A 24,728-nucleotide genomic window follows, 5' to 3' on the forward strand; every position below is an offset into this window, starting at 1 on the left:
AAATCAGGCTGAAAATACCGTATCTTAAAAACAGCTAGCAAGGCAACAGGTTTATGTGGCAGTAAAACATGGAGTTATTGTTTGCTGTCTGTGACAAAGTTTGTAGGTTTATCAGAGCCTTGTGTATCAGTACAATACATTCACTCACTGAGCATTATCAAGACAGTTGAATAAAGATAAAATAAAATTGTGATACAGCTCTTCAGGCAATTCATTTCAGCTACAAGTGCTTCAATCTGAGATCAGTATTTAGGCTATAACTTAATCAGAATCAGAATCAGAGTCAGAAATACTTTATTGATCCCCACTGGGAAATTGTGAGACAATGATAGACAAAGACAACAAAACAAACTTCAAGTTCAAATTCATTTTAAAGAATTTTATTGATTATTTTTATATCAATTTATATCTGAAACTGGAACACCACAGTAAACTGAGCATCTGTGCAGTTGCCGGGAGCCACTGTGCAGCCCACATACGGTACCTCTCTCATAGCTGACACTTTCACCTATCACATACACGTGTAATCAACATTAATAAGCGTGTGCATTTCACACAGACGTGCCAGATCTAAGACACAGGTGTTGCGCTACTGACACACTGCTATCTGCAACATGACCAAGGGTATGCAGTCAGAGAGAGGGGGGATTATTGAACATGTAATGACTATTAAATCATTTTTATAGATGTTTAGAAAGTTTTTAACAAGTTTACAGATGTGCAGATGTTTTGTTAATGTGTGTTTGTCATTTGTGCGTTACTGCAGCAGGCTACAATGCAGAAAGTGATGATTTTCCCCATGAATATTGTATAACAGTAAGATAAGTGTAATATATATATGTGATTAAATTGTCTGTCACAATATGTGTATGCTATGCCCTTATTATGTGACTGAAAATGTGTGTATTTGAGTGGAAATCAACACCTGGTGCAGTTTGTCTCATGTTGAACAAGCTTAATAATATTTAATTAATTGTATAAAGTGTCAAGCTATTTATATAAACTTATTTTTATTAAAGGCTGGTAGTACTTGTTTTCATTGTGAAAATAAGTCACTTCATCATGGTTTAAATTAGGATGTAATAGTCATCAGCTCTAAATAATAATGTCTGTATTAAGCTGGAAAAAGTCGTGATGGTAACTATGCTCTCACAGTCACGAGCCGTGGGACGGGTGCTCGCTCGTGCTCCGTGTTGCTGGCCCACGCGCTGAGATCACGGTCCCCTCGGTGACGTCTGTGTCCCCTCCGCTACCAGTGGCCCCCTGCCATATTTATTCATGCCGGGCAAGATGGCGGCGATACGGACGATGTGTTATTGCCAGTGGACATAAACAGGCATTTTATTCAAAATTCAAAACCGAGTCAGATACATTCACACACTCGACCGTATCGTGTGTTTAGTGACAGCGCGGCGAGCGTCGACGTCTTTTTTAATTCACGCGTTTCTACGTTTTTTTCTCACAAAATGTTCACGTTGTAGCTCGCTCGCTAACCGACCAGCTGGCTAACAGAGAGCAGTTACTAGCTAGCTATCTATCACAGCCAAGCCGCCGTGAAGTGGATAATGGGAGAAAAGCTGGAGCTAAAGCTCAAATCGCCGGTTGGAGCAGAACCTGCTGGCTACCCGTGGCCGTTACCAGTATACGTAAGTGTTACACCTCTAATCTCACCCGTTACATGTTTAGATTTTGTCTCTGTTTTTTGCCTTTGTTAGCTAGCTCTGTGCTAACACTGGCTAGCTCAAGGAGCCATGGCACGCTCGTCCGAGGGGGGGGGGGGGGGGAAATCGGGTCATACTGGTCGGGATGGTGACAGACATGGTGTACGTGCATTGTGCTGCCATAGCTTGTTCCTAGAAAGTACAGACATATAGACTACGGTATAGTTTAGTAAGAGTAACGTTAACGTTATTAGGTAGCTACAAGTACAATTAAGGCTCACATTGACAGGCAGTATAACAAGGTGTTTTGAAATTGGAGCGACTGAAACAGACCTCCCTTCACTCAGTGTCACACAAACTTAGTTTTTGCCCAAAGTGTCTCTCTTATAAAATGTTGTATTCTTATTGAAACACATGTAAGTGGTTATAACTGCTAGATTAATAGGTTATAGCTGTCCTCTCTGCTGAAATACACGGTTTGATGCCAGCAAACAATCACAATATAGAGATTATGTGCAATATGTGTGATGTCTGTGTGTATATTTATAGATGTGTGTGTGAGAGAGAGAGAGAGAACTCTGTGAGGTCGTGCCTATCGATATTGTTGGTATGCCGGTGGCTGTGTTGCATTCCTCGAGTGCCTTGTCTGTGTGTGTGTGTGTGTGTGTGTGTGTGTGTGTGAGTGTCTGCATCTGTGTGTGTGTTTTTATCTCATGACATTCCTATTATTGAGACCAGCTGGTTGAGTTTGGCAGCTCGGGCTCGATACATCAATTTGATCCCCGATGTGTCACATCTCAAAGCAATAATAGCCATGCTTGCCTAGAAAGAGACTTCTTCTCTTTCAGTGGTATTTCCATGTAGCATGCTGTCAACACGTCACAGGCTGATTGCAGTTGATTCACTGAAGATAAACGGAAAGGGAAGCGGTTGAAAGTTTTGTGGTCTTTCCAGGGGTGTATAGTTAACTTTAAATTGTGTCTCTCATTTATAGTAATTGCGGTGAAACAAACAGCGTTGACTGAAAAACGCTGAAATTCTCCGAATGTCTGAGTGGGGTCTTTCTGTGCATGTCCTCTCCACCCACACTGTACCTCGTCTGGCAGTCGGGTTGTTTCAGTTCCAGCGTTTAGTGTGTTTTGTTATTCATCACAATATGAACTGAATGAGTTTCAAGTCACTGAGTCAGAGTAACTTGCTGATGTAATCAGCCGCTCCCCTCTGCTTTGGCTGACAAAGTTGACTCTCCCTTTTACGCTTGGCTACAATCTGATAACAGTTACAGTTTCTCCCACCCGAGTTTATTGCCTCACCCATTTCCTTATGTTATGGTCTGTAAGGATAAACACAAGAGCAAGCATGTCAGGAATTTATACTCTTGCACATACTGGTGACCTGCATGACAACTATTTATACTAGGACTAGCTTTTGCAATGAATTAGAAACAGCTGATAGTGCTGCATGTGGAGCTCTGTCATATGCAGCCTATTCATGCAGTGCCTTCCTCCTGTTTTCAAAGAGGAAAGACTTCCTCTCCCTTCTCCCTTCCTCTCATGTCCATATGGTCAACTCTACAGGGAGGATGATTGAAGAGACTGCTCCTTTTCAGCAATGCTATATTAATAGAATTCAAAAACACATGCCAGTGTTCGTGCTCAAGTGTTTTTTTCCCCAGTCCAGTTTAAACTGTGTGCTGGTAGCAACAGATCCCACCCCATGTAGATTCATTCTTCACTCCCACAGAGCATTAAGATTGCTTATCTCACCCACAGAGCATGAACACAGTGCTGTCTGTGTTGTGATACACACAACATGGCTGTTGTAAAGGCTGTTGCAATATAAGGCGTGCATTTACTCTAATGCAGCCTCTAGAATGAAGCCCGTAAAAATTCTTTCTTTCTTTTGCTCTGCGTTTCTCTCTGTCCGTCTCCCCATCTCTCCCTAAATCCCCACATCTGTGCATCTGTAAATGCTTCCATATGAAGAGCACCTCTGGTGTGGTGCAGCTCTTTGTCCATCTGGTTCTGGGTGTTGGCACTAACCAAGCCTACATAGCATTTAAAAGGCACACTGCTGCTTAAGTACTGCTGAATGTCTGGTTAGTTTGGTTCTCACCATTGAGCTTCACCTCATTTTTACAAGGGTGCAATTAGTTACTGTCAGTTGCATGTCGAGACAGCTACACTAGATAGCAGTGTGTTTGTAATTATCAAATACTATGCACATTTTTTCCCACAAATCTTCACTTAAAGATAGAAAATATAAATAACACCGCTAGCCACAGTTACTAATTCTGTGCCACAGAGAGTATTAGTTGTATTTTGTGGTAAGTAAAAGTAGTACAAGGGAATAAGTGGCGCGTCTGCCTTAGTCATTTGGTCACGTAGGCTGCTGAGATATACGTAGTGGAGTGGTGTGTAGTGTAAAACCCCCTTCACACACCGCTGATGTTAGGAGAGATTGACTAAAGAGGTGGTGTAAAAAGGAGGAGTCGTGCATGCGTCACTATACCCACAGTGGGGAGAGAGGAGGGTCTCCTGTTCTTTTTGTCTGACTCTCGCTTTCAGACGGGTGTTTATTTTTAGCAGCAGCCCTGTGCTGGTGTTGCTGTGTGCCGTCTTTGTGTGAGCAGGTGACCTCCCCCCTTTCGGCATCTCATTTGCTTGCTCACACAGTCTCTTTCATACACTCTCACACCTTGTACACCTCCCCTGTCAAGTGGAACACAGTGTGTTAAATCTGTCGTGCTCATATATGTTGAAGAAGATTTGTAGGTCATGCAGCTCTCTGGCAACACAGCTAGCAGTTAGCTTGATAACATAGCTGAAAGCGGAACGCCGTGCTGACAGAAATAGAAGGAGATTTCCTGTGTAACCATGCATATTTGAGTGTGTGCGCATGCATGTTTGAGCTTTGGCGGAAGTTTGCGTAGTAGTGGCGGGCAGTATTGAGCGGGAAGCCGGGAGCTCCAGGTTGTGAGCTGTTAGCTGTGGCTGCTGTGCCAGGCCTCAAACAGCTGACAAATACCAGGCTTCCCCTCCTCTCTCTGGCCCCCTCACTCGCCACGGTTTCTAGCTCCTCTCGCTTTCACTTTCTTTCCTTTTAGCCTCTGATTTCCCCTCCTCTTTACTTTCCCGTCTTTTCTTTCCCTCCACCAGAGGCTCTTCTTGGCAGTGTGCTGGAGCAGGAGACAGAAAGTGGGTCAGTGGGTCAGCTCAGGCAACAGGCTCAGGCTGGCTGCGCTCTGGGTGTAACTTGAGTCCTATTACTCCCACAGAGCTGCTCAGCACACTCCAGCTAAGATTACTAACTATAGAATCCCTGCATGGGATCAATTTAACTCATCTTACGTTATTTTATTAAGCTTTCCTCTAGATTAAAGTGCCTATTTGAACCAGATTTATTTAAATCAAAGACATGGTTTGGAGTAGTCTGATTGAGCCAATTCTTAAATTTACTGAACCAATTTCCTGCAGGAAGGTTAGAGTTACTCCAAATGAAATTAAACCTTAATTAAAACGACATGAGGCCAGGTTTAACATCAGATTAATGCTGTCTGTCAACAGAGACAAATGAATTTTTTGGGCAAACAAGCGCTGCGAGACAGACGAGGATTTATTGATCAGACCATCTGAATAATTGAGCTGTAGTCTCTCTCGGAGATTTACAATTTACAAGGAAAATGCAGTAGAGATTATTACACTGTTCCTACGCTTGTATTATTTCCACAAAGAGAGGAGCTTATACTGCATTTTGTCAAAGTCCTTTTAACTTTGAAGCTTTTGTTTTGTCTTATTCTATTCTGCAGATTCTACCACATTAGGACTTATTGTGTATTTGTGAACTGACTTCATAGTTGTGAAGTAACTAATCCTAAATTAAGATGTGTCCCATGAAGCCACTTTTTAATCCCGTTGACTATTCTTGATGGAATCATGGTTTGATTTACGTCCTTCCATGAAAGCATTAGTGTGCAGTCCTTTTATCAGGCGTGGGAATCACCAGAGGATCCACGATACTTAAGTCATGATACAATATCATTTGGATTTTAAATATGTTGCAATATGCTGAGTATTGCGATAAAATATATTGCAATATATTGTGCTTTATTACCTTTTTTCAACTGTAAATTATGTCCCCAAAGGAAAACTTTTATGTAATAAGATGAAGTTTGCAAAATGTATCTAATGGACTGAAAAAGCATATTATTCTAGTAGTCTACCTAAAGATTAATTTGTATATGTCATATTACTAGTTTATATGATTAAAAAAAATCAATACTTGGCACTGTGTGACGATACTATACTGCCACACTAAAATATCATGATACTATGCTGAATTGATTTTTCCCCACCCCACTACTTTCTATACATAAAGTCAGGTACATCTGAATGATGTGTCTACAGACCACTGTTATGATGCATAAACTGCCACCTTTGTGAATGTACAGGCTTATATAATAGACTGGTAATGACAGGAATCTGCTTTACTCAGAGTGTATCCACCTTATTCCTGAGAGCACTACTGTAGAAATGATTATGGGCGCAACTTCCAATGGCATAGCAGAAGTAGCAGTAAGCTAGTTAGTCCCATAGACTGTCTGTAGTTAGTCAACATCACATTTATTCACTTTATATAATACTTTTAATACTGAATTATGTTAAATGTTTGCCGAATGTGTTAGTATCTCCTAATAAGTCATCATAAATCATCTGTAGAAGGAGCAGATGTTTACCTTAAGCTAGCTTGGGCCTTGTTAAAGTTAATAATATTTTAACAGAGCAAGGCAAGCTGATTGTTAGCGTGCTCAGTTGAAAGGGAAAAAAAACAACAATGCTTAGAGATGGTTGTCAGAGATGGCAGAGGTATGATCACATAATCCCGTTTGAGCTGTAACAGGTGGTGTGTTCCACGTTTTATTTCCCAGATGCTCTTTGAAACAAGAAGAGAATACTGTTAACAAACTGTTACCATTGGAAATCGCCAGTTTCGGTTCAATGCCGGAAGTTGCACCCATAATTCATGCAAGGTATCATGGGGGCTAGGAATAAGGTGGATAGTATGTGTTGTGAACACTGAGTTCCCGAGTAGTCTAAACAGCATTCAGTTTGTGCTCATTGTTGTGTCTGTGAGATAGTGCTGCTACAAGAGGATGAATTAGACATAAACACTCTGGTCATTGCATTGTGTTAACATGAAGCTGTAATTCAGTTATTTAAGTGTGTCTGTGTGTTTACATTCACCTCTGCTCACCATAGATTGCATGGTACGTATAGAAAGAATAGAAATTGCCAGACAGGAAATTGTTATTCAGATATTTTCTGCGTTATCATATTTATTTCGTCTTATTTGTAACATTTCTGTTCGTAATGATAAAACAAAGTTGAGCTTGAAGTTGAAGTAAATGGTGAACTTTAATGACATATACCAGAAACTGAAAGAAAATGATTGTGTAAACTTTCTTTTATGTGTTGTGCTACCTGGTTTATAGAGTTTTATATATTTCAAGGGACTGTTTTGGGTTTTCTGCACTGCCAGTTTGTTAGGTACACTGAGCTTAAACAAACACACTGTAATAAAACAGTCCTGCAATAAATCCTGCTGTCATGAAGGCTATAATATTCAGTTGTTGTTGACAGTTTTAGAGGTGATGGCTTAAACGTTATGATCATTTTGGAAGCTGTACTTTGTGGTGCTGGTGGCTTTAATGGGTCATACTGAGAGGTGTTTAACATTCTGTTCCCCCTCTGTGTTTTCAGGATAAACACCATGATGCTGCTCATGAAATCATCGAGACCATTCGGTAAATGACTTCTCTCTGACTCAACTCCCACGTGCACACTCCCACATTCACACAGAACGCAAGTGACTGTTTCGGTTGTATGATCTAGTGACGATTGTATGCGTGGTGCTTTTTCTAGGTGGGTGTGTGAGGAGATCCCTGACCTCAAACTGGCCATGGAAAACTATGTACTCATTGACTACGACACCAAGAGGTGAGCTCAGAGTCGCATCAAAGTCAGAGTCAAGTCAGCTGCCGGCACTGTAAAAATAAAAACAAACTAGTAAACATACTTAAGGGACTTGTCCAATATCTGTGAAGATTATGAGAAAGTAAATAAAACTTCTTACAGTGTCAGCACTTTTATTTAGTCAGGCTGACTGCTGATCTAACAGCCTGCTTGTACTGTGTGTCTAAATAGAAGTCTTAAATTGGTTCTCTAAAGCCGAAAATACAATCAAATCTAAAAGTGTCAGTAACTGTTATCTAACTGTTATATCTGTGCCACAGTGGACACCATTATATTACTGTAGTATTTTCAGAGTTACATAAAGATAAAAATAGTTCTTGTGCTGGACTGAAGGGTTGGATTTCATGTTGTGCAAAATGATTGTCTTCATTTTGTGTGTCGTTATTCTCACAGCTTCGAGAGTATGCAGAGACTTTGTGACAAGTACAACAGGGCCATCGACAGCATTCACCAGCTGGTGAGTCCATATGTGTGAGGGTTTGTAGTGCTGTGTAGGTGAAGTGAATGTGAAAATATTAGTCACTGAGAGTGAACACTGTATCTGTGCGCTGTGAGTCTATTAAAGTGTACTCTAAATTTGTGCTGCGCATGAACCAACACTGTCTAACATGAATAATGTTAAAGATATGTGTCTATAATTACTGATTTTAACTTGTAGTTATTGACCAAGATGTTTCACAGCTGCCCTCTAGTCCACATTCATGACCAGAACTTGTGTCCTCCTCTTTGAAACGCCAGCACTACTGGATAACATTGCCACAGTGTTGCATAGTGAAGCCATTATGCTTTGATTTGAGTGCTTTAGTGTGAATAAATATATAACTCCACCTTTATAGTGGAAGGGGACCACCCAGCCCATGAAGCTAAACAAGCGTCCTTCCAACGGGCTGCTGAGACACATCCTACAGCAGGTGTACAACCACTCAGTGACCGACCCGGAGAAGCTGAACAACTATGAGCCCTTTTCCCCCGAGGTGTACGGAGAGACCTCTTTCGACCTGGTGGCTCAGATCATTGATGAGATGGAAATGATGGAAGATGACACCTTTGTTGACCTTGGCAGTGGTTAGTTTAATCTGCTGTTATTTCAGGATGTCAGTCAGTAGTGTATCTCCAGACCTTTCAAATACATGGTTGATAATGTTTTGATGTTTAAAGGACAACAAAGATGTTAAGAGTTGTGGGATTAGGTCAGGATGTGGGTTAAAGAAAAAATGGTTTTCAATATGTCATAAACAAGGTGGCTTTATTGACAGGCTAGGTGTTTCTGTTTGGTGTAAAACATTAACGTATTGTTTTCTTATTTGCAGGAGTGGGGCAGGTAGTGCTGCAGGTTGCAGCAGCAACCAACTGTAAACACTACTACGGTGTAGAGAAAGCAGACATTCCAGCTACCTATGCAGAGGTAACTACTACATAAATGTCTCACAGGACCAGAGGGGTGTTCCTGAAAGAGAGCAGAGAAAGGCAACACAACAGTGTCAAAAAAATCACAACTTCATCAGTCATTGTAGTGAAGTGACGCAGTGTTGGTGTAGTGCAAATAACCTCCGGAAAATAAACAGACAAGTGTACAAAGTGAATTTCCAGGTTCACATTTCATCTTCTCATCATTACCCTTGAGCAGCACACCAAAGCAGGATTTATACTTGTGCGTCAGCTCTGTGCAAGGCCTACGCTGTAGCCTACACACGTGGCCCATGCTGTTGTGAGCATTTATGCTTGTGCGGTGGTGTGTCTGCGTCACTCTGCAGTTACACCTCCAAAACACTAGTCAGCGGCGGGGTTTCTGTGAAGTGCTTTAAAGTTGAGTTGATTCAAAACACACATTAAACACACACTAAGTGTGGTTTAATAGAAACAGCTTCAAACACAAGTGCACTTTTCAGCTTCACTATAACTCACAGCACTCACAGACAAACACTTGTCTTTATCTGGACACATTTTACCCACGAATACAACATGCTAATGTTATTAGCACAAGCCTATGGCGTTTTACATTGTATAAATTAGCCTAGCAGCTAGCGATCTTCTCCACTTCTCATATAAAACCAGGGACAAGAGCAACATTTAACAAAGGTAACCTGACAATATTCGGCTCCGTTACAACTCACAAGACTTAACGCGTTTTCCAAACAATTATAACATGCTAATGTCATTAGCACAAGCCTATGGCATTTTACATAAATTAGACCAGAGATTTCCTCTGCTCATATGAAGCCAGGATAAATCACACACAAGACCTAAAATGCTAATTCTGTGGAGGCTTTATTGTCTTCACAATTTGTTGTTTCTTATCTGTGAAATTAAAGTAAATGAAAGCTTTGTTTCCACTATGGGAAATGGTTTCAGCTTACAAAAATAGACAGGAAGTCTGCGTCACAATGGCGTGTAGTTATATTCCTGGGGAGGTGCACATCAGGCTACGACGTAGGGTTCAGCGTCAATTCGATACAGTAGTAAAAATCCCTATTTAGTCATCAAAGTTAAAGACACAAACTTGGCAATAACAGGCTTTTCTGCAAAACCTGAATTCAATATGCAGAATATCACTCAAGGGCTCTCATTAACTTGCTAATCCCTCTTTCTGGAATGGCCTCTGGGACACATTCATGCTGTGCTGATTGTTAATTGTTTAAATCATTTCATTTCATCATTTTGTCTGGATATTAATTTTCACGTTCTTTCTTTCAGTCCATGGATAAAGAGTTTAAAAAGTGGATGAAATGGTATGGGAAGAAACATGGGGAGTACACAGTGAGTTGACTATCATGATGCGCACTTTCAGAAACTTTTAAATATTATTCTGCTGATCCACGTGTGTTCAGGGTTTTAAACCTAACTCTGCTGTGTTTGTTTCAGCTGGAGAGGGGGGACTTTCTGTCTGAAGAATGGAAGGAAAGGATCGCCAACACAAGGTGTTAAATCGAACCGGGATTCCGTAACAGTCTGAAAGACACAATTAGACCATTATTGGTTAAAGGGACTAAAAAAATAGGAATTGCTGTGTATCATAATGCAAAGGTTCAGTCGGTTAATAAAAGCCACCGTTATGAAACTTATTCACTTACAGATAAACAGGTGTAACTCTCGTCATCTAGATAAAAAGCATCATATGCAGGAGACTTATATGTGTTTTTGTGTCTGCAGGACTTTACCAAAACATGAATCTCCCTTTCTACCACCAGCTTTAGATCTAAAATGTTTCTTTTCTTGTCTGTCTTGCAGTATTATTTTTGTGAATAACTTTGCCTTTGGTCCAGAGGTAGATCACCAGCTGAAGGAGCGCTTTGCTAACATGAAGGAAGGTGAGTATTTTTCACTACTTGTGGATTATAGTCATGGATAGGTGAAGTGTTCCTAAAAACAGCTGCAGCATTCTGACTCTGGGTTAAACATGGGTGGCTTTTTAAATCAAAATCTTCCCCCTGTATTTCTGACAATGCATTTTGTCAACCATAAGTCGGTATACTAGGTGTATTTACACTGCAAAGTATTTGTACATCTAAATTTAGGCAGTCACTTATAAGCTCATAGCATCCACAAGACTGTCACTTCAAATACTAAGTAACTTAACATCAGCAATCTTTATTAAACAATATAATGAGAGAGAAATATATGATTCTCACTTCTCTGATCCTTTATCTTTACTTTGAGCTATGTGCTAATTTGTCATTACAGATGTCGTTAAATGACTTGTATGGTAGATGATTGATGGTTGATGAGCCACAACAAAAAAAGAGACATTTTATGAGGCCTCAGGAGGAAACTCATCAAAGCAGGCTTTTAAATACCAGGTGCTGACAGCCTAGCTTATAGCTTATGACAGCTTCTAGTTTGTGTTGAAAACATCAAGGCCTTCTGTTGGGAGCACTGGGAGTGGCGCCTTGGCTCACTGGATAAAAAAAATATTTATTCAGCTGTTGTCATCGGTGATTAAAATAACACTGGCTGGTGATATCCAGTAGCCACTGTGTCAACTCTTGACACTTGACCTTTGACCTCACAGCCCCACTATGCCACCTCACTAGTTTTATATACTTAATCTTACAGTATGATGAATGTGTTTATGGAGTCTTGTCTCTAAGTGAGGAAGTAAATGTGTTTTATAGTTTATTTATGTCATGAGATACTTTGTGAGTCCACTGTATGGCATCAAGAACTTATTTGGAGAAAATTAATTTTGTTTTGTTTGTTGTTTTTGTATTTTCACAGGTGGAAAAATTGTATCCTCCAAACCTTTTGCACCTTTAAATTTTAGAATAAACAGTCGAAACTTGAGCGGTAAGTACTATCAACAGCGGGAAATCAAATTTCAATACCTCATGCTTCCTTTGGTGTGTGTATCTGACATACTTTTTCTTTCATTGTCCCACAGATATTGGCACAATAATGCGTGTGGTGGAGCTTTCTCCACTGAGGGGCTCCGTGTCCTGGACTGGAAAGCCGGTGTCCTACTACCTGCATACCATAGATCGCACTATAGTAAGCGCTGAACCCAAATGTAGAGACTAGAATGTCTGCTAGAGGAGACCTAGACAGACCAATAAAACTAATTAGCGGCTGAAGCGGCACAAACACATTATACATTAGAGACAAAGAGTAGTGTAAACTCAGGAGATAGGCTGCCATGATAACAGCTGGTATTGTCTTAATGAGTAGTCAGTCTCAGGAGTAAGCCGTCTGAGGACACAGAGAGTGACACGAGTGCAATGTATAACACTGATGAGTGTGTCATTCTGGTAATTGGTTAAAGTAATCCCAGGTTACCAGTGGGAATCCTAGCGAGAGAGCTTGCACGCTATTTAAAAAGTACCAGTGACAATCTTGTTCTGTGTTATCACTTGTAGTAGATGTGGCTACTCTTCTCGCTTAATAACTTCGCTTTATAATAGCTCTGTGCAGGTTATTTACTGTACTTCAAAATAAAGTGTGTTTTTTTTTTTACAAACTTGACACATTCACGACCCACTTTTGGGCTTCGACCCACCAGTTGGTAACCACTGCTTTAGAGGGTGGGTTTTGATTCATGACTCTATGTAAAGATGGAAAACACTTATATTCACTTCATCCCACTGTACAAAATGAAGGCGAAATATCCCAGATACACCCGCTGCCGTTTGCGCTGGTGACCTCCCATACCTTCGTCCAACCAGCACACAGACTGGCACACACAGCTGTCAATCATGACGTCAGCCTCCCCTTTTTATGGCATCAAATGACTAATTAAAACCAAACGTATCAGGCAAACAAACATTAGCGTGGTAAGAGCTACTTAAAATGACAGGAACCATCTTTGGGGAAAAATTATTCGACATGTACTTTGACGCTTACATGAAGTGGGTGGGCTTCATGACCTGACTGCAGCCAGTTACCAGGAGGAGATTGAAGTGTTTTGGCTTCACTTTTGGGGCACTGTCATGTCATCCATTTTCATCATAATAACATTAATACATTGGATTTGTATAGCGCTTTTCAGGATACTCAAAGACGCTTAACAAAGAATGGCACCAAAAAAAAAAAAAAGAATAATCCATAGCGAGGTAGAGAGGGAAATAATGCAGAAAGGGCGAGGTATACTGATTTTAGAGGCTGTAGGCAGTTTAGAAATGATGTGTTTTGAGGGTTTTCTTGAAGGTGGAAAGTGAGGGGGAGTCTCTGATGTCTTGGAAGCAGCAATGGAAAAGGCCCTGTCCCCTCAGGTGCAGTGGTGCAGGAGGTTGGTTTCAGCAGACCTGAGAGTGCGGGAGGGAGTGTGCCGGTGGAGGAGCTCAGACAGATGGGGGGGAGCCAGGTTGTGCAGAGCTTTGTAAGTGATGAGGAGGAGTTTGAAGTGGATACGCTGGGGGATGAGGAGCCAGTGGAGGTTATGAAGGATGGGAGTGATGTGGTCAGCGAGTGTGTGAGAAGACGAGCAGCTGAGTTCTGGATATACTGTAGTTTCTTGAGTGTTTTGGCTGACAAACCATAGAGGAGACTGTTGCAGTAGTCCAGTCTGGATGTAGTGAATGCATGGATGAGAGTCTCTGCAGCTGAAAACGAGAGGGAAGGACTGAGGCAGGTGATGTTTATGAGATGGAAGGAGGCAGTTTTGGTGATATGTTGGTCAAAGAAGAGGGTTTGATCAAAGATGACACCAAGGTTACGGACATGAGGGGGGAGAGCAGAGTGCAGCCTTTGATGGAGAGGGAGAAGTTATGGGTGGATTTGATGAGAGATTTGGGACCGACGATGAGCCCATCTCAACAGTTTATGGGATTGATTGGTAAACAAGAGTAAGAGAACTGGCAGTGACAGATGGTGACTGGTCACAAGCCGTGCATCTTCTCATGTTTGACAAACAACAAATGCTGCAACTGACGGACAGATGACCTGATGCACGTAGGTTGTGTGCCTGCGTTAGAGCAAATGACTAATAATCTGCATTCATAATCCAGAAACTTCACCGGAGGACAAAACAGACTGGTCAGCAATTTTTATTACAATTTACATGTCACGGTATCTGTGTTTGAATTTTTGAAGCGATCTGGATTAACATTATCATCTGTTGAAGCCTCAACACGCTCAGGCTTTATTTGAACTAGTTTCAGTTGAGTTTTACTAACCCTCATGTTTTATGTATTGATTGTATTACAAAAAAACATGTCACAATGTGCAACAATTAATCATGAAGTGTTGTTCAGGGTCTTGTTTGCTTTAAAAAGAGTCTTACTTTACGAATGTAAATTAAGATAAAATGAAAGAAACATTGTTTGAATAGGGTGCAACCTGTGCACGCACAGTGACGGTTCTGAAATAAGGTTACAGCCAAAAGTGTGAAACAATCTTTTTAAAAAGTCTTTAAAGTTGTAAACACCATGATTATTTGAGCTGATGTAGAATGTTGTGATGATTGTAATTTTCCTTCTCCTATTTTTCAGCTTGAAAACTATTTTGCTAGTCTCAAAAATCCTAAACTCAGGGTAAGTCATGTTCTTCTTCCTCAGTTAGTTAACATGAGTCACTGTACTCTCTATAATTTCCGTATCAAATAATTAAATTGGATCATGTTATTTCAGGAGGAACAAGAGGCAGCTAGGCGACGTCAGCAGAAGGATACGAAGGACAGTAAAAGCAATAGCACCACGCCCACAAAACCGAAAGAACAAAACAAGGTAGGACATGCTCGGATTTACGAGACTTACTGTCGGAAGCAATTCTAAGTGCCAGCTGGATGGGGATTAAATATGAATCAACTTTAATTGCATTACCTTCGGCTATATTGTATGTCATATTTTTCCTTGAAATGTTTATTTCTTGTGTTCTAAACATGTCAATCAACTTAACACAGCAAGGCAAGCTCTTTGTGCCCTTTGTATGATTATGTACTTGTGTGTTTGTGCATGCGTATCACAGCAGGACTCCTGCAGTGAGGAAGAGCGTCCTACCTTGGTGACAGTGGTCAAGCCCTCTGCCAAACCCCGAAGAGCTCGGCTCTTGCCCAAAGCTCGCAAGCTGAACAACAAGAAGCGTGGTCGACCCAAGAAGGCCGCCCCGGCTGCTGAGAAGAAAAACAAGAAGAATCAGAGCGCGTTGGATCTGTTGCACGCCAAGACCCTTTCTGCAGCACCCCCTCAGGGTCAGAGGGCACACACACACAACAATATGCCAGATGAAACCCTCAGGCTTTATAATAGTGCACATTTGCTTTTTCTGAATGGAACATGTAACCAATCATGGAAAACCTTGAGCTGCCTCATATTACAGAAAGGACTTATGACTGTATCTCAGTTTAACATGAATGTGCTTCTTGTGTGTACAGATGCATACCGGCCACCTCCCTTCTACCAGCTACCTCCCAAGGTCCAGCACTATTCCTCTAGTCAACTGCTTCTGAGCCCGACTCCTCCTGGTCTGCAGCAACTGCTAGGTGAGCTGACGAAGACTCATAAAGAATTCATGTTTTATTTGTCGTGTTCAAAGTTGTTGTCAAGTCGGACATATTATATGAGACTACAAATCTGGATAAAAGCATTAACATGTTCTAGTAGAAACCCAAAATTCAAGTGTGTATCAGAAATTGAGCAAAATAGGTCTCCTTTAAAGATTTTATGTAAAAATATTTCTGTATATGAATTCTATGAAAAGTTATTGTACCAGTCTACAGTGAGAGGAACAGAGTTTGCAAATGAGACGTCACAAGTAGAGACATAAATCTAATCGGGTAACATTCATTAGTTTGAGTTCTGCAGCCTTGTGTCCACCCAAAGTGTTTTTCTACCAGCTGAAAACACCAGGTGCTCCTCGGGAAACACCCAGCTGGTGCAGCCTTTTTTTCAGCTGAAAGGCTTTGGTTGCGTCTGGTTGCTATGATAAGCAATGTCCGCAGAGATAAAGATGTCAGCGTAAGGTAGAGGACTTGCTCTGGATGAAGCACACGGTGCTAAATTTATTTGAATATTTCTTACATTAAAATTTAAATCCAACATCGTCATCATCTTCTGTTTCTTTTGCTGTAGCCAGGCGGCTTTTGACCAGTGACCGGCTCAGTTAAACAAAAGAGGGGGTGGGGTTAGGGAGCTGTTAGTGTCGGTGTCACTGTCAACGAGGTCGGAGAGAAGAACACAAGAGAAGATGGAGGTCCTGATAATTGAGTCGAAGTTCGCCAAAGTTAAATACAAGGTGGTCACTTGGACAGCAGCCAGGCTCCGTGCTAGGCTCTCTGTCCTTCCTCCGGGCCGTGTCCTGGCATTAGAAGCCGACTAGTCCTTTTTTGGGGGGTCAGGCTTGGTCAGGCTGGAGCTCAGTATTTTGTGCGATGATGTCAGACAGGCTGGGTTGGACAGCTGGCTAAAAAGTGACAGTTACCAGTGCAGCGTTTTACCTAAAGTTGAACATCTTTCAACTATCGGGGGTTCAAAACAAAACGCCAAATTTGCAGCATCGGTGCAGCATAAACACTTAGCGCCTTGTCATGCTGCTGGCATCTGTAGCGTAGCGTAAATATGCAGCGCTCCCATTGCAAAGAATTACAAAAATATGTTGGTCTCAGGGAAAACAACTTTGGTGGCCCCGTAAATGGCCTATCATCCTGAATGTTGTATAAGTCAGTCTGTTTGGTGTCTGAGCTCTATTTCCCCAACAGCCTAACTAATAATGTATCCTGTGTTTTTGCTCTCTTGCTCCCTCTGTGTCCCTGACCTACATCTTTTTACAGATAACATCAAAGTTCAATACCTCCAGTTTATGTCCTACATGAAGACCCCTCAGTACCGCTCCAACCTGCAGCAGCTTCTAGAACAGGAGAAGGTAATAAGTAATGCCACTGTATTGCCGTATCATGCCAGCACATATTAAGTGTCACAGTGCAATATTAAGCATCATAATCTTTTGCATTTCTGCCCAACCTTTTACCTGTATTCTTATTTTTCTGTCTCTAGCAAAAACACAGGGACCTGTCAGGGCAGGCGGAGCAGCTCCACTCTGTTTGTCAGACTCACAAGGACAAGATCAAAGGTCTCTTTCAGACCAAACTAGATGAGGTGGGAACTGCTGCATTATTGCTCTTTATTACACAGCTGTATTGCCACAATCAACACTATTACTGCACAGTATGACAGTATTACAACACCCAGAAATGTGCATCAGTTGTCCTCCATGTTTACTTCTGTCTGTCAGCCATGTTTTTAGTTCCTTTATTTTTAGATAATTTATTATTAAATATACACACAAGTCCAAAGTACAGCATGTGCACCAACAATAAGCTCTACACTGCAGCTGTTTGATGCACAACCTGAAAAGATTATATGCATTTCCATGTATATCCCAATTCTAGAAGTTTTAAACACAACTGGCATGTGAGAGAGGAAGAACACACTGTGGGTGTTTTCCTGCGGTGTTGTGTTGTAGTTTGCATTAATTGAACACTGAGCTCCTCTGGTTGAAACTTCAAGTTTTCCACGTGAAGGCCGGAAAAACACGTTACATACAGAAACCTTGCCCACTGATTCCGATGTGTTTTATTGTTCTGTTCATTGTGAAAATTGTCATTACATGACAAAATGTAAAGACACATTTCCTCCTTCACCTCTCTCCACTGGAGTTACCTATCTGGCTGTCACCACTCCCTCCCTGTCTGTCATTTGGCACCGCAGGGGCGGCGCTGTCCTCCCTCTCTGTCCTCCGCATTCTGTGTGCAGTCCACATCCTTCTCGTCATTATCATCCACCTGAAAATTACTATCTCACCATTTGAAAGTGAGCTGTCTGAGTTATGAAATGATTCTGTGCACCCCGTTCCTCTGTCTTGTTGTTGCTCTGTCCCGCCGCCACATTTTCTTCACTGATTCTTGGTCGAACGTCTCTTAAGGCTCTGACAGGTGCGAAAAACGCAGAAAAACTGTTGCAAGAATTTTAGTAACGGATAAAAGCTCCGGACTCAGTGTACAAACATGATTGACACAACGTGAAGTCGTATTTGTTTTTAGACGTGCAACAATTTTGGACGAAAAAAACAAACTCACTGTGCAAAGGCCTTTAGACACATGCAGCGTCCCTGTGGGTGTAGAAGGACATGTGCTATGTTTAAAGCTTCAAATAGACCCAACAGTGATTTGAGGTCACAGTGATCAGACCTTGTGTACACTTCTACATCACTGCAGCATGTCTGCGAAGAAGGGATTGTTACTGATGTTAAATTGTTTTGGCATTATGTGTTTGTAGCTGATGTATGACCGTGTGTCTGTGTTTGTGGCGTGCAGCTGGGAGTGAAAGCCTTGACTGTGGAGGACCTGCTGCAGGCCCAGAAGGAGATATCAGCCCACAATCGTCAGCTGAAAGAGCAGACGAAGCAGCTTGAGAGAGATATGGCCTTGCTGAGAGACCACAGTCTGCTACTGGTGAGGCCTCAGGCATTGTTACTACAGTATGCTTTTGTAACCTCCTCCCTCTTACTACAGCATCACACCCAGAGTTTCAAACCTGTCCTGCTGCTCTGCATTTGCGTAATGGTGGTTGAAGTTTCAGTTCAGCTGTAACTGTCACAGGGGGTACTACACAGCCTTGCCCTTCAGGCGGATATGAAATTACATTTCACTTGACTCAAGCATTCTCTAAGCGAACAAATAACAGCAAGTGTGTTTTTGTTGTTTTCCAGCTGAAGTCTCGATGTGAGGAGCTGAAGCTTGATTGGGGCTCTTTGTGTCTGGAGAGTTTGCTGAAGGAGAAGCAGGCACTGCGCAGACAGATCTCTGAGAAACAGAGACACTGCTTGGAACTGCAGGTACGCTGCCCGCCTCTTCAATTTGGTGGATTAATTACCAAATGCTTGTATCTCTCTCTTCCATCTCTTGTACACTCCTCCATACTTGCTGTGTTTTCTGGCCTCTTCTTCCATCCTTCCGCCCTCTTAAGTCCGTCCCACTGTTTTTTCAAAGGATATATCTTTGTCACCTACACTGAATAAAATGTAGCTTTCAGGAAGAGTTGATGAATTGCTGTCACAAACATTTTCCTAGACATTTCAGTATTGTTGTAGAGTGCCTGTTTTCTGGTGTAATGGCTCCCCCTGGTGTCTGTTTGTAGATCAGCATTGTGGAGCTGGAGAAAAGGCAAAAGCAGCAGGAGCTGTTCCACCTGAAATACAGCCCCTGCGACGGCTCCCCATACAGAAAGAGCCTGGAATCACGCTCTTCCAATGACATGGACTCCTCTAAGCTCGGGCTGTCCTCGGCCCCAGCCCTCAATGGTGTCAGCCCAGAGCTGTCCATGAATGGCACCAGCTCACCGTGTTTAGACCGGGCCAACTCCAAGGGGGAGCTCCTTTCTCGCTACCTGCCCATCTCTCCAGACCACGAGATTGTGCCCACCATCCCTGATGCCAGGCAGAGGCAGCAAGGTTCCTCCCACGCTCTTCCTGATTACACACGCTTCTCCCCTGCCAAGATTGCCTTGCGGAGGCACCTTAACCAGGACCCCACTGCTTCTGCTCACTTGAGAGGCCCAGGGCTGAACACACACAGGTTGGTTGGCACTAAAACTTCCCCAGTGCTCAAAAATCAGCTGTTTTATTTCCAAGGTCCTGAAGTTGCTCCTTAAGGCTACAGATAGCTTACTAGTTGAAGCTACATTTGCCTGTTTCTGTTTGTTTTTTCAGGGATTTGGGTGGCATTAACTCTCCGCTTGGAGCCAAACTGAACTGCCCCTCTCCCAATGCATCTGATGCCCAGAATAAAGGCTTCGAGAGGGTAAATGTTTATCTCTCTTTGCAGTCTGTGCACTTGCACTGCTGATCTGTCAGGACATTTTCTGCCTTCCTTGCAGCTCTCTCTCACTGTTATTTTCTCTTTGTTGTCTCATATAGGGTGGTAAGGAGAGGAGCCCATCTGTTCAGGGTGACAACAGCATTACGAGCCTTCCAATAAGTATCCCTCTCAGCACTGTACACCCAAGTAAACTACCAGTCAGCATCCCACTGGCCAGCGTGGTGCTGCCTAGTCGTGCTGAGAGACTGGTGAGTGTGTTCAGTGCATTGTATGTAATATAGGTACTGTCATAAGGTGCTACTACTGAGGGCAGATGTGATAAATGAAGTGTGCACTAGTGAAGAATTAGATTGATTTGCACACACTTGGATGTTAAGGTTAGAGTTATGGTCCTTGAAAAGTTTGGCGATCTTTGTAAATATTGGGCCTTAAAAGTCATTAAATAGTCTTAAATTTGCTCTTCTGTGTGAAAGTCAATTTTTCTGATGTTTCAAATCTTTAAACTTACCACTGAAACTCATGCTGCCTTTTTACTTTATACTTGATCTTACCTGTTGGCAAAATGTAGATTAACAGAGCTCCGTCTCATAATCATATTCCTATATGAGACCCACCTCTGCACAGGACCAAATATGTACTTCGCCTTACAGCAGGCATGTCCAAAGTCTGGCCAGAGGGTCAGTTGTGGCCCACAGCTTGCCGCTCAAAATATACTAGACCATTTGTGGCCCGCCACTCGATACTGGTTAGTCAAGCAAGTTAACTTTGCACTTTTTCCATTCACCCCACAAGGGCAGTGCTGTCATACAGTGTCAAGACATGCACCAAGTAGGAGCTAGGGGTGTAACGACCCATCGAACTGGGGTTGATATATTGATTAAATGATCAACGATCTAATGTAATGGATGCAAATTGAAAACATTGATCCTTATCATCATCTTTAGGATAGACTTTTATTTTGAAAGTCTATGTCACTGACCAACAGCAGCAGGCAAGCAGCCAAGAGAAAGACGATGAGGATAACATCATGGTCGGGCATTTCATCCTGCTAACATCTCACTGCAGTAACATTAGCTGTTCTGTTTAAACAATGTTCGGCTGAAAAAACGTGCATACAGGCGAGTTGTTTGGGAGATGCAGTGACTTAAACCAACGGTGTCGGGAACGTGGCAGTCTTTGTAATATTGCCACATATCGTATCATTGTCCAAAGAATTGATATAATGTTGTATCATGATTAAACTGGAGATTTACACCCCTAGAAGGAACTACCTAGAAAGAACTTTTTTCATAAACAGACAATAAACAAGAAAAGAAATGGTTACCTAGCAGCAGACATTTTTCGCAAAGTACTAGACAGTAAAGAAGTGCAAAGTTGACAGCGAGGGCCGCAGCTTTCAGAGGCTGTGGAAAGTTCAATACTTACTTACGTGACTTTAAAAAAAAAAGACATATGATGCAAGACCAGCTGACCCACAGATGTTTTTTTTTTTTTCTATTATCTAATCTGGCCCCAGTTCAAAAAAGTTTGGATACCCTGGCCTCACAGTGTACTTACCTGGAATTCAGGTGAATAAGAAAATATGATTTGTCCAAAAGTCAGTCTTAAATTTGGTTAAAAAGTATCTTGAAAAGGTCTTAAAAAGCAGTGAGTTTAAGATTCTGATACATGTAGACACTCTGTGTTGATCAAATTCAAGTTGTTTTACCTTAACAGTCCGAGATATAATTCTTTTGAGATGTTTTGATACTGTGTATTTAGATTTTAAATTGTATTGCCTGCATTCATAATTTCAGAGAAGTACTCCGAGTCCTGTGTCTCAGGCAGGTCAGACAAATGGTAAGGATTATTCATCAACCATTAAATTATATTCATCAATATTACCGTAGAATGATCAGTTGCTTATTGTGACTGTTTCGTGTTTTATGTTCTATATTTGCGTCTTCTTCCTGTACATCCTTAACCATTAACTGTTTGGTCTCTGTTCAGGATATTCATCCAGCTCAGGGCTGATGAATGGCGGTCCCCATCCTGAGGACCACAATGGTGCTTCTTCATCACCTCCTCCACACCCCAACACTCCTCTGACAGGACCAATGGGCAGAGGAGGTCCCATCCAGAGCCCACCGCTCAGCACTGGCGGGGTGCTCCAGTATGCAGACGGACCCCCGAGGATTCTTCCGGAAGAGGGACAGGATCGCCAAGGAGGTGAATCTGACACGGAGCCCCAGGACAGTGAACTGCGTAGGAGAATCTTCTTCTCTTCTTCCTCCTCTTCATCCTCGTCTTCCTCTTCGTCAGGCAGTGGAGGCAGCACGGCCGGAGGATCACGCCTCCACCATCACACTGGCAACAAGCAGGGATACCACAGTAACCATGGAAACCACCACCACCAGTCTCCCGGCACACAGCACACTCAGACGCCCACGCATATTTCGTCATCGCACTCCTCTCATGGCCTCGGCTCTCAAGAGGGACGTAAGCGGGGGAGAAGGAAACGCAGCTCTACGGTGGCTGTCAATGCCAGCGGATCCCCAAAGAGGAGGTCGTTCCCCGGGCTCAGCTCCAACAACCACTCCTCAGGATCGCCACTCAACATCAACTCCATGGTGAGTCACCTGAACCCGATGTGATATTATATTTGGAAAGTTACATGTTGTTATATATTTTGGTTTAAATTGATAATTGAGAGTTTTTTGCATTAAGTTATCACCACAAAGTCATTGTTGAATGCACAGTGTAATGGCTACAGAATAATGACACTACACATTTCTAAGTGTCATATGCATGTTGTTTGTCCCGACAGGTGAACAACATCAACCAGCCACTGGAGATCTCTGCCATCTCCTCCCCAGAACAATCAAGCCGCAGCCCCAGCGGGCCTGACCTGGACCAGCCTCCCATCTTAAAGAGAGAGCGCCCCCTGGAGCTCAATGGCACAGGTCGTTACTCCTCGGCCCCCAGCTCTGATGACGAGGACTCAGGATACCCTGCCGACAGCTCCAGCTCGCGGTAATACAGTGGTTGTAATATGAAGATAAGATAAACAACAGTGTACCCGCTAAGCTGCCCTTTTTGCAAAACAACTGGTCTCCTCTACAGCTGCAGGATGTTTTTCCTTTTTTCTAATGTTTTTTAGGTTTTTTCTTTGTAACCAAGTGACCAGTGACAATTTTTCCTTACCTTACTACTCGAATTTAATCTGAAGTTAGTGATAAAAGAATTGATTGCTTCAGATCTGTTGCAGTTTTTATAGGATTCAAACTAATTTTGTTGCTGCTTGTGGCTGTTTGTTCTGAATTTTTATTGTTATTTGTCTCTAGAATTGAAAGAAAAATTGCCACTATATCCTTGGAGAGCAGAGATGGACCTGGCAGACTCGGGGATGGTGAAAGAGGTAAGAAAAGAAAATGTCACACAATATAAAACATTAATCCTGCATGTCTGGCTCATAATGCCAACCTGTCTGTCATCTTTTCTCCACTAGTCAGGAAGTCTGGTAGCAGCAGTGGTAACAGCACAGGCAGCGAGGCCTCCTCTTCGTCCTCTTTGTCCTCCACCAGCAAGTGGAAATCCACCTTTTCTCCCATCTCTGACCCCAAGCAGCCCAACTCTGACCTAAGACAGGGAGGCTCTCCGTTCGGCATGGGTGGGTCGAGCCGGGGCACGGACTCAGATTCTGACCACAAGCAACAGCATCAGCAGGTGAGGAAAGGAAGTGACGGAGAGTCGTCCAGCTACATGAACCCCAACCCCTTCCTCAGTCAGGAGGCAGGGCCCCGGGGTGGAGGTGGCAGTGGTGGTGGTGGTACCCAGGGCGGCAGCGGCTCAGACCAACGCCAGGCCCTCCAGAAACAAAAGGCCCCTCGGGACTGGGAGCTGAAGACGAGCAGTAGCCTGGCCAGTCAGAACCTCTTCATATCTGCTGCAGCCAACAGCGGAGCGGGTATTCTGAGTGGGAAGGTGGGGGGCAGTCCTGTAGCAGTTTCCTCGACCACAGGATCCTCTGTGGGACAGTACCTGGGGTCTCAGTTCCCGCTCGGAGGGACCTCAGTCTTACAATCGTTGTTCGGGGCCCAGACAGGCGGATCCACGGTGAGTGGGACTCCGAGGCTTGTCAACGGACACTCTGCCCTGGGAAGCTTCTCCAGTGCTGGGCTGGCAGGGGGAGCGGCTGGAGGTGAGCATCATATAGACAAACTGATCATGTAACGTTTTGCCTGAAGATGGGTTAACAGTGAAGAACTAGGTCGTAGTCTTAGCCGATAAAAAGTAGTGTGAATCTGAGGTAATGAGCCAGGTAAGTGGAGGTCCAATGCTGCTGTCTTTCCGTCCGCCTCACTGACAGTTTGACTGACTGACTGACTCTCTGTGCTGCCTCGCTTTGACATGGACTGGCTGCTTGATGCTGCAGTGGGAAACACCCGTGGAAAATGCTGCATTTTAACACAAAAATAGGAAAATCTGAGCCAATAATTTGTCCTGAAGCCATGAATGCTTTACACAGCTATTACACGACGATACTGTCATTTTCTGTGGGTGTATCTGTTGGATTGTATGTCAGAGTCATTTCACCCGTGAGCTGAAACCAACACAGAAATCTATTTTGCTATAATAAGAACCGTTTTAGTGCGAGCGCTTAATTGGCCGACTCATTTGCTGTAGTTACAGTCACAGTGAACTGACTCTGTTTGCTTTCTTTGTGCTTGTCTAAGACTTGCTTGGCGCTATGCACAACCTGGCTCAGTCCTTGCTTCTCTCTTTGTCCCCCTCCCTCTTGCTCTCTGTGCCACT

At 42.8% G+C, this 24,728-nt stretch overlaps 2 protein-coding genes across 2 annotated transcripts in view; one reads left to right on the forward strand and one right to left on the reverse strand.

Annotated features, from left to right (window-relative positions):
* zgc:92140 (uncharacterized protein LOC447854 homolog) overlaps nucleotides 1-24,728 on the reverse strand; it is a 670,238-nt gene that overhangs the window by 489,948 nt on the left and 155,562 nt on the right. The gene's annotated exons all lie outside the window — the stretch shown is intronic.
* Nucleotides 1,246-24,728, forward strand: part of dot1l (DOT1-like histone H3K79 methyltransferase) — a 32,288-nt gene continuing 8,805 nt past the window's right edge. The window contains exons 1-27 of the mRNA XM_049587228.1: nucleotides 1,246-1,646; nucleotides 7,421-7,464; nucleotides 7,583-7,657; nucleotides 8,087-8,150; nucleotides 8,530-8,758; nucleotides 9,004-9,098; nucleotides 10,388-10,450; nucleotides 10,556-10,611; nucleotides 10,922-11,001; nucleotides 11,909-11,977; nucleotides 12,072-12,178; nucleotides 14,614-14,655; nucleotides 14,752-14,847; nucleotides 15,089-15,311; nucleotides 15,495-15,602; nucleotides 16,890-16,981; nucleotides 17,113-17,214; nucleotides 18,432-18,569; nucleotides 18,827-18,952; nucleotides 19,255-19,691; nucleotides 19,826-19,916; nucleotides 20,033-20,182; nucleotides 21,731-21,773; nucleotides 21,924-22,543; nucleotides 22,741-22,946; nucleotides 23,258-23,331; nucleotides 23,422-24,114. Coding sequence (XP_049443185.1) covers nucleotides 1,566-1,646; nucleotides 7,421-7,464; nucleotides 7,583-7,657; nucleotides 8,087-8,150; nucleotides 8,530-8,758; nucleotides 9,004-9,098; nucleotides 10,388-10,450; nucleotides 10,556-10,611; nucleotides 10,922-11,001; nucleotides 11,909-11,977; nucleotides 12,072-12,178; nucleotides 14,614-14,655; nucleotides 14,752-14,847; nucleotides 15,089-15,311; nucleotides 15,495-15,602; nucleotides 16,890-16,981; nucleotides 17,113-17,214; nucleotides 18,432-18,569; nucleotides 18,827-18,952; nucleotides 19,255-19,691; nucleotides 19,826-19,916; nucleotides 20,033-20,182; nucleotides 21,731-21,773; nucleotides 21,924-22,543; nucleotides 22,741-22,946; nucleotides 23,258-23,331; nucleotides 23,422-24,114 — 4,204 coding nt within the window. The 5' untranslated portion in view covers nucleotides 1,246-1,565. The remainder of the gene's footprint in view (nucleotides 1,647-7,420; nucleotides 7,465-7,582; nucleotides 7,658-8,086; nucleotides 8,151-8,529; nucleotides 8,759-9,003; nucleotides 9,099-10,387; nucleotides 10,451-10,555; nucleotides 10,612-10,921; nucleotides 11,002-11,908; nucleotides 11,978-12,071; nucleotides 12,179-14,613; nucleotides 14,656-14,751; nucleotides 14,848-15,088; nucleotides 15,312-15,494; nucleotides 15,603-16,889; nucleotides 16,982-17,112; nucleotides 17,215-18,431; nucleotides 18,570-18,826; nucleotides 18,953-19,254; nucleotides 19,692-19,825; nucleotides 19,917-20,032; nucleotides 20,183-21,730; nucleotides 21,774-21,923; nucleotides 22,544-22,740; nucleotides 22,947-23,257; nucleotides 23,332-23,421; nucleotides 24,115-24,728) is intronic.

This window comes from Epinephelus fuscoguttatus, linkage group LG10, assembly GCF_011397635.1.
Source record: "Epinephelus fuscoguttatus linkage group LG10, E.fuscoguttatus.final_Chr_v1".
NCBI lineage: Eukaryota > Metazoa > Chordata > Actinopteri > Perciformes > Serranidae > Epinephelus > Epinephelus fuscoguttatus.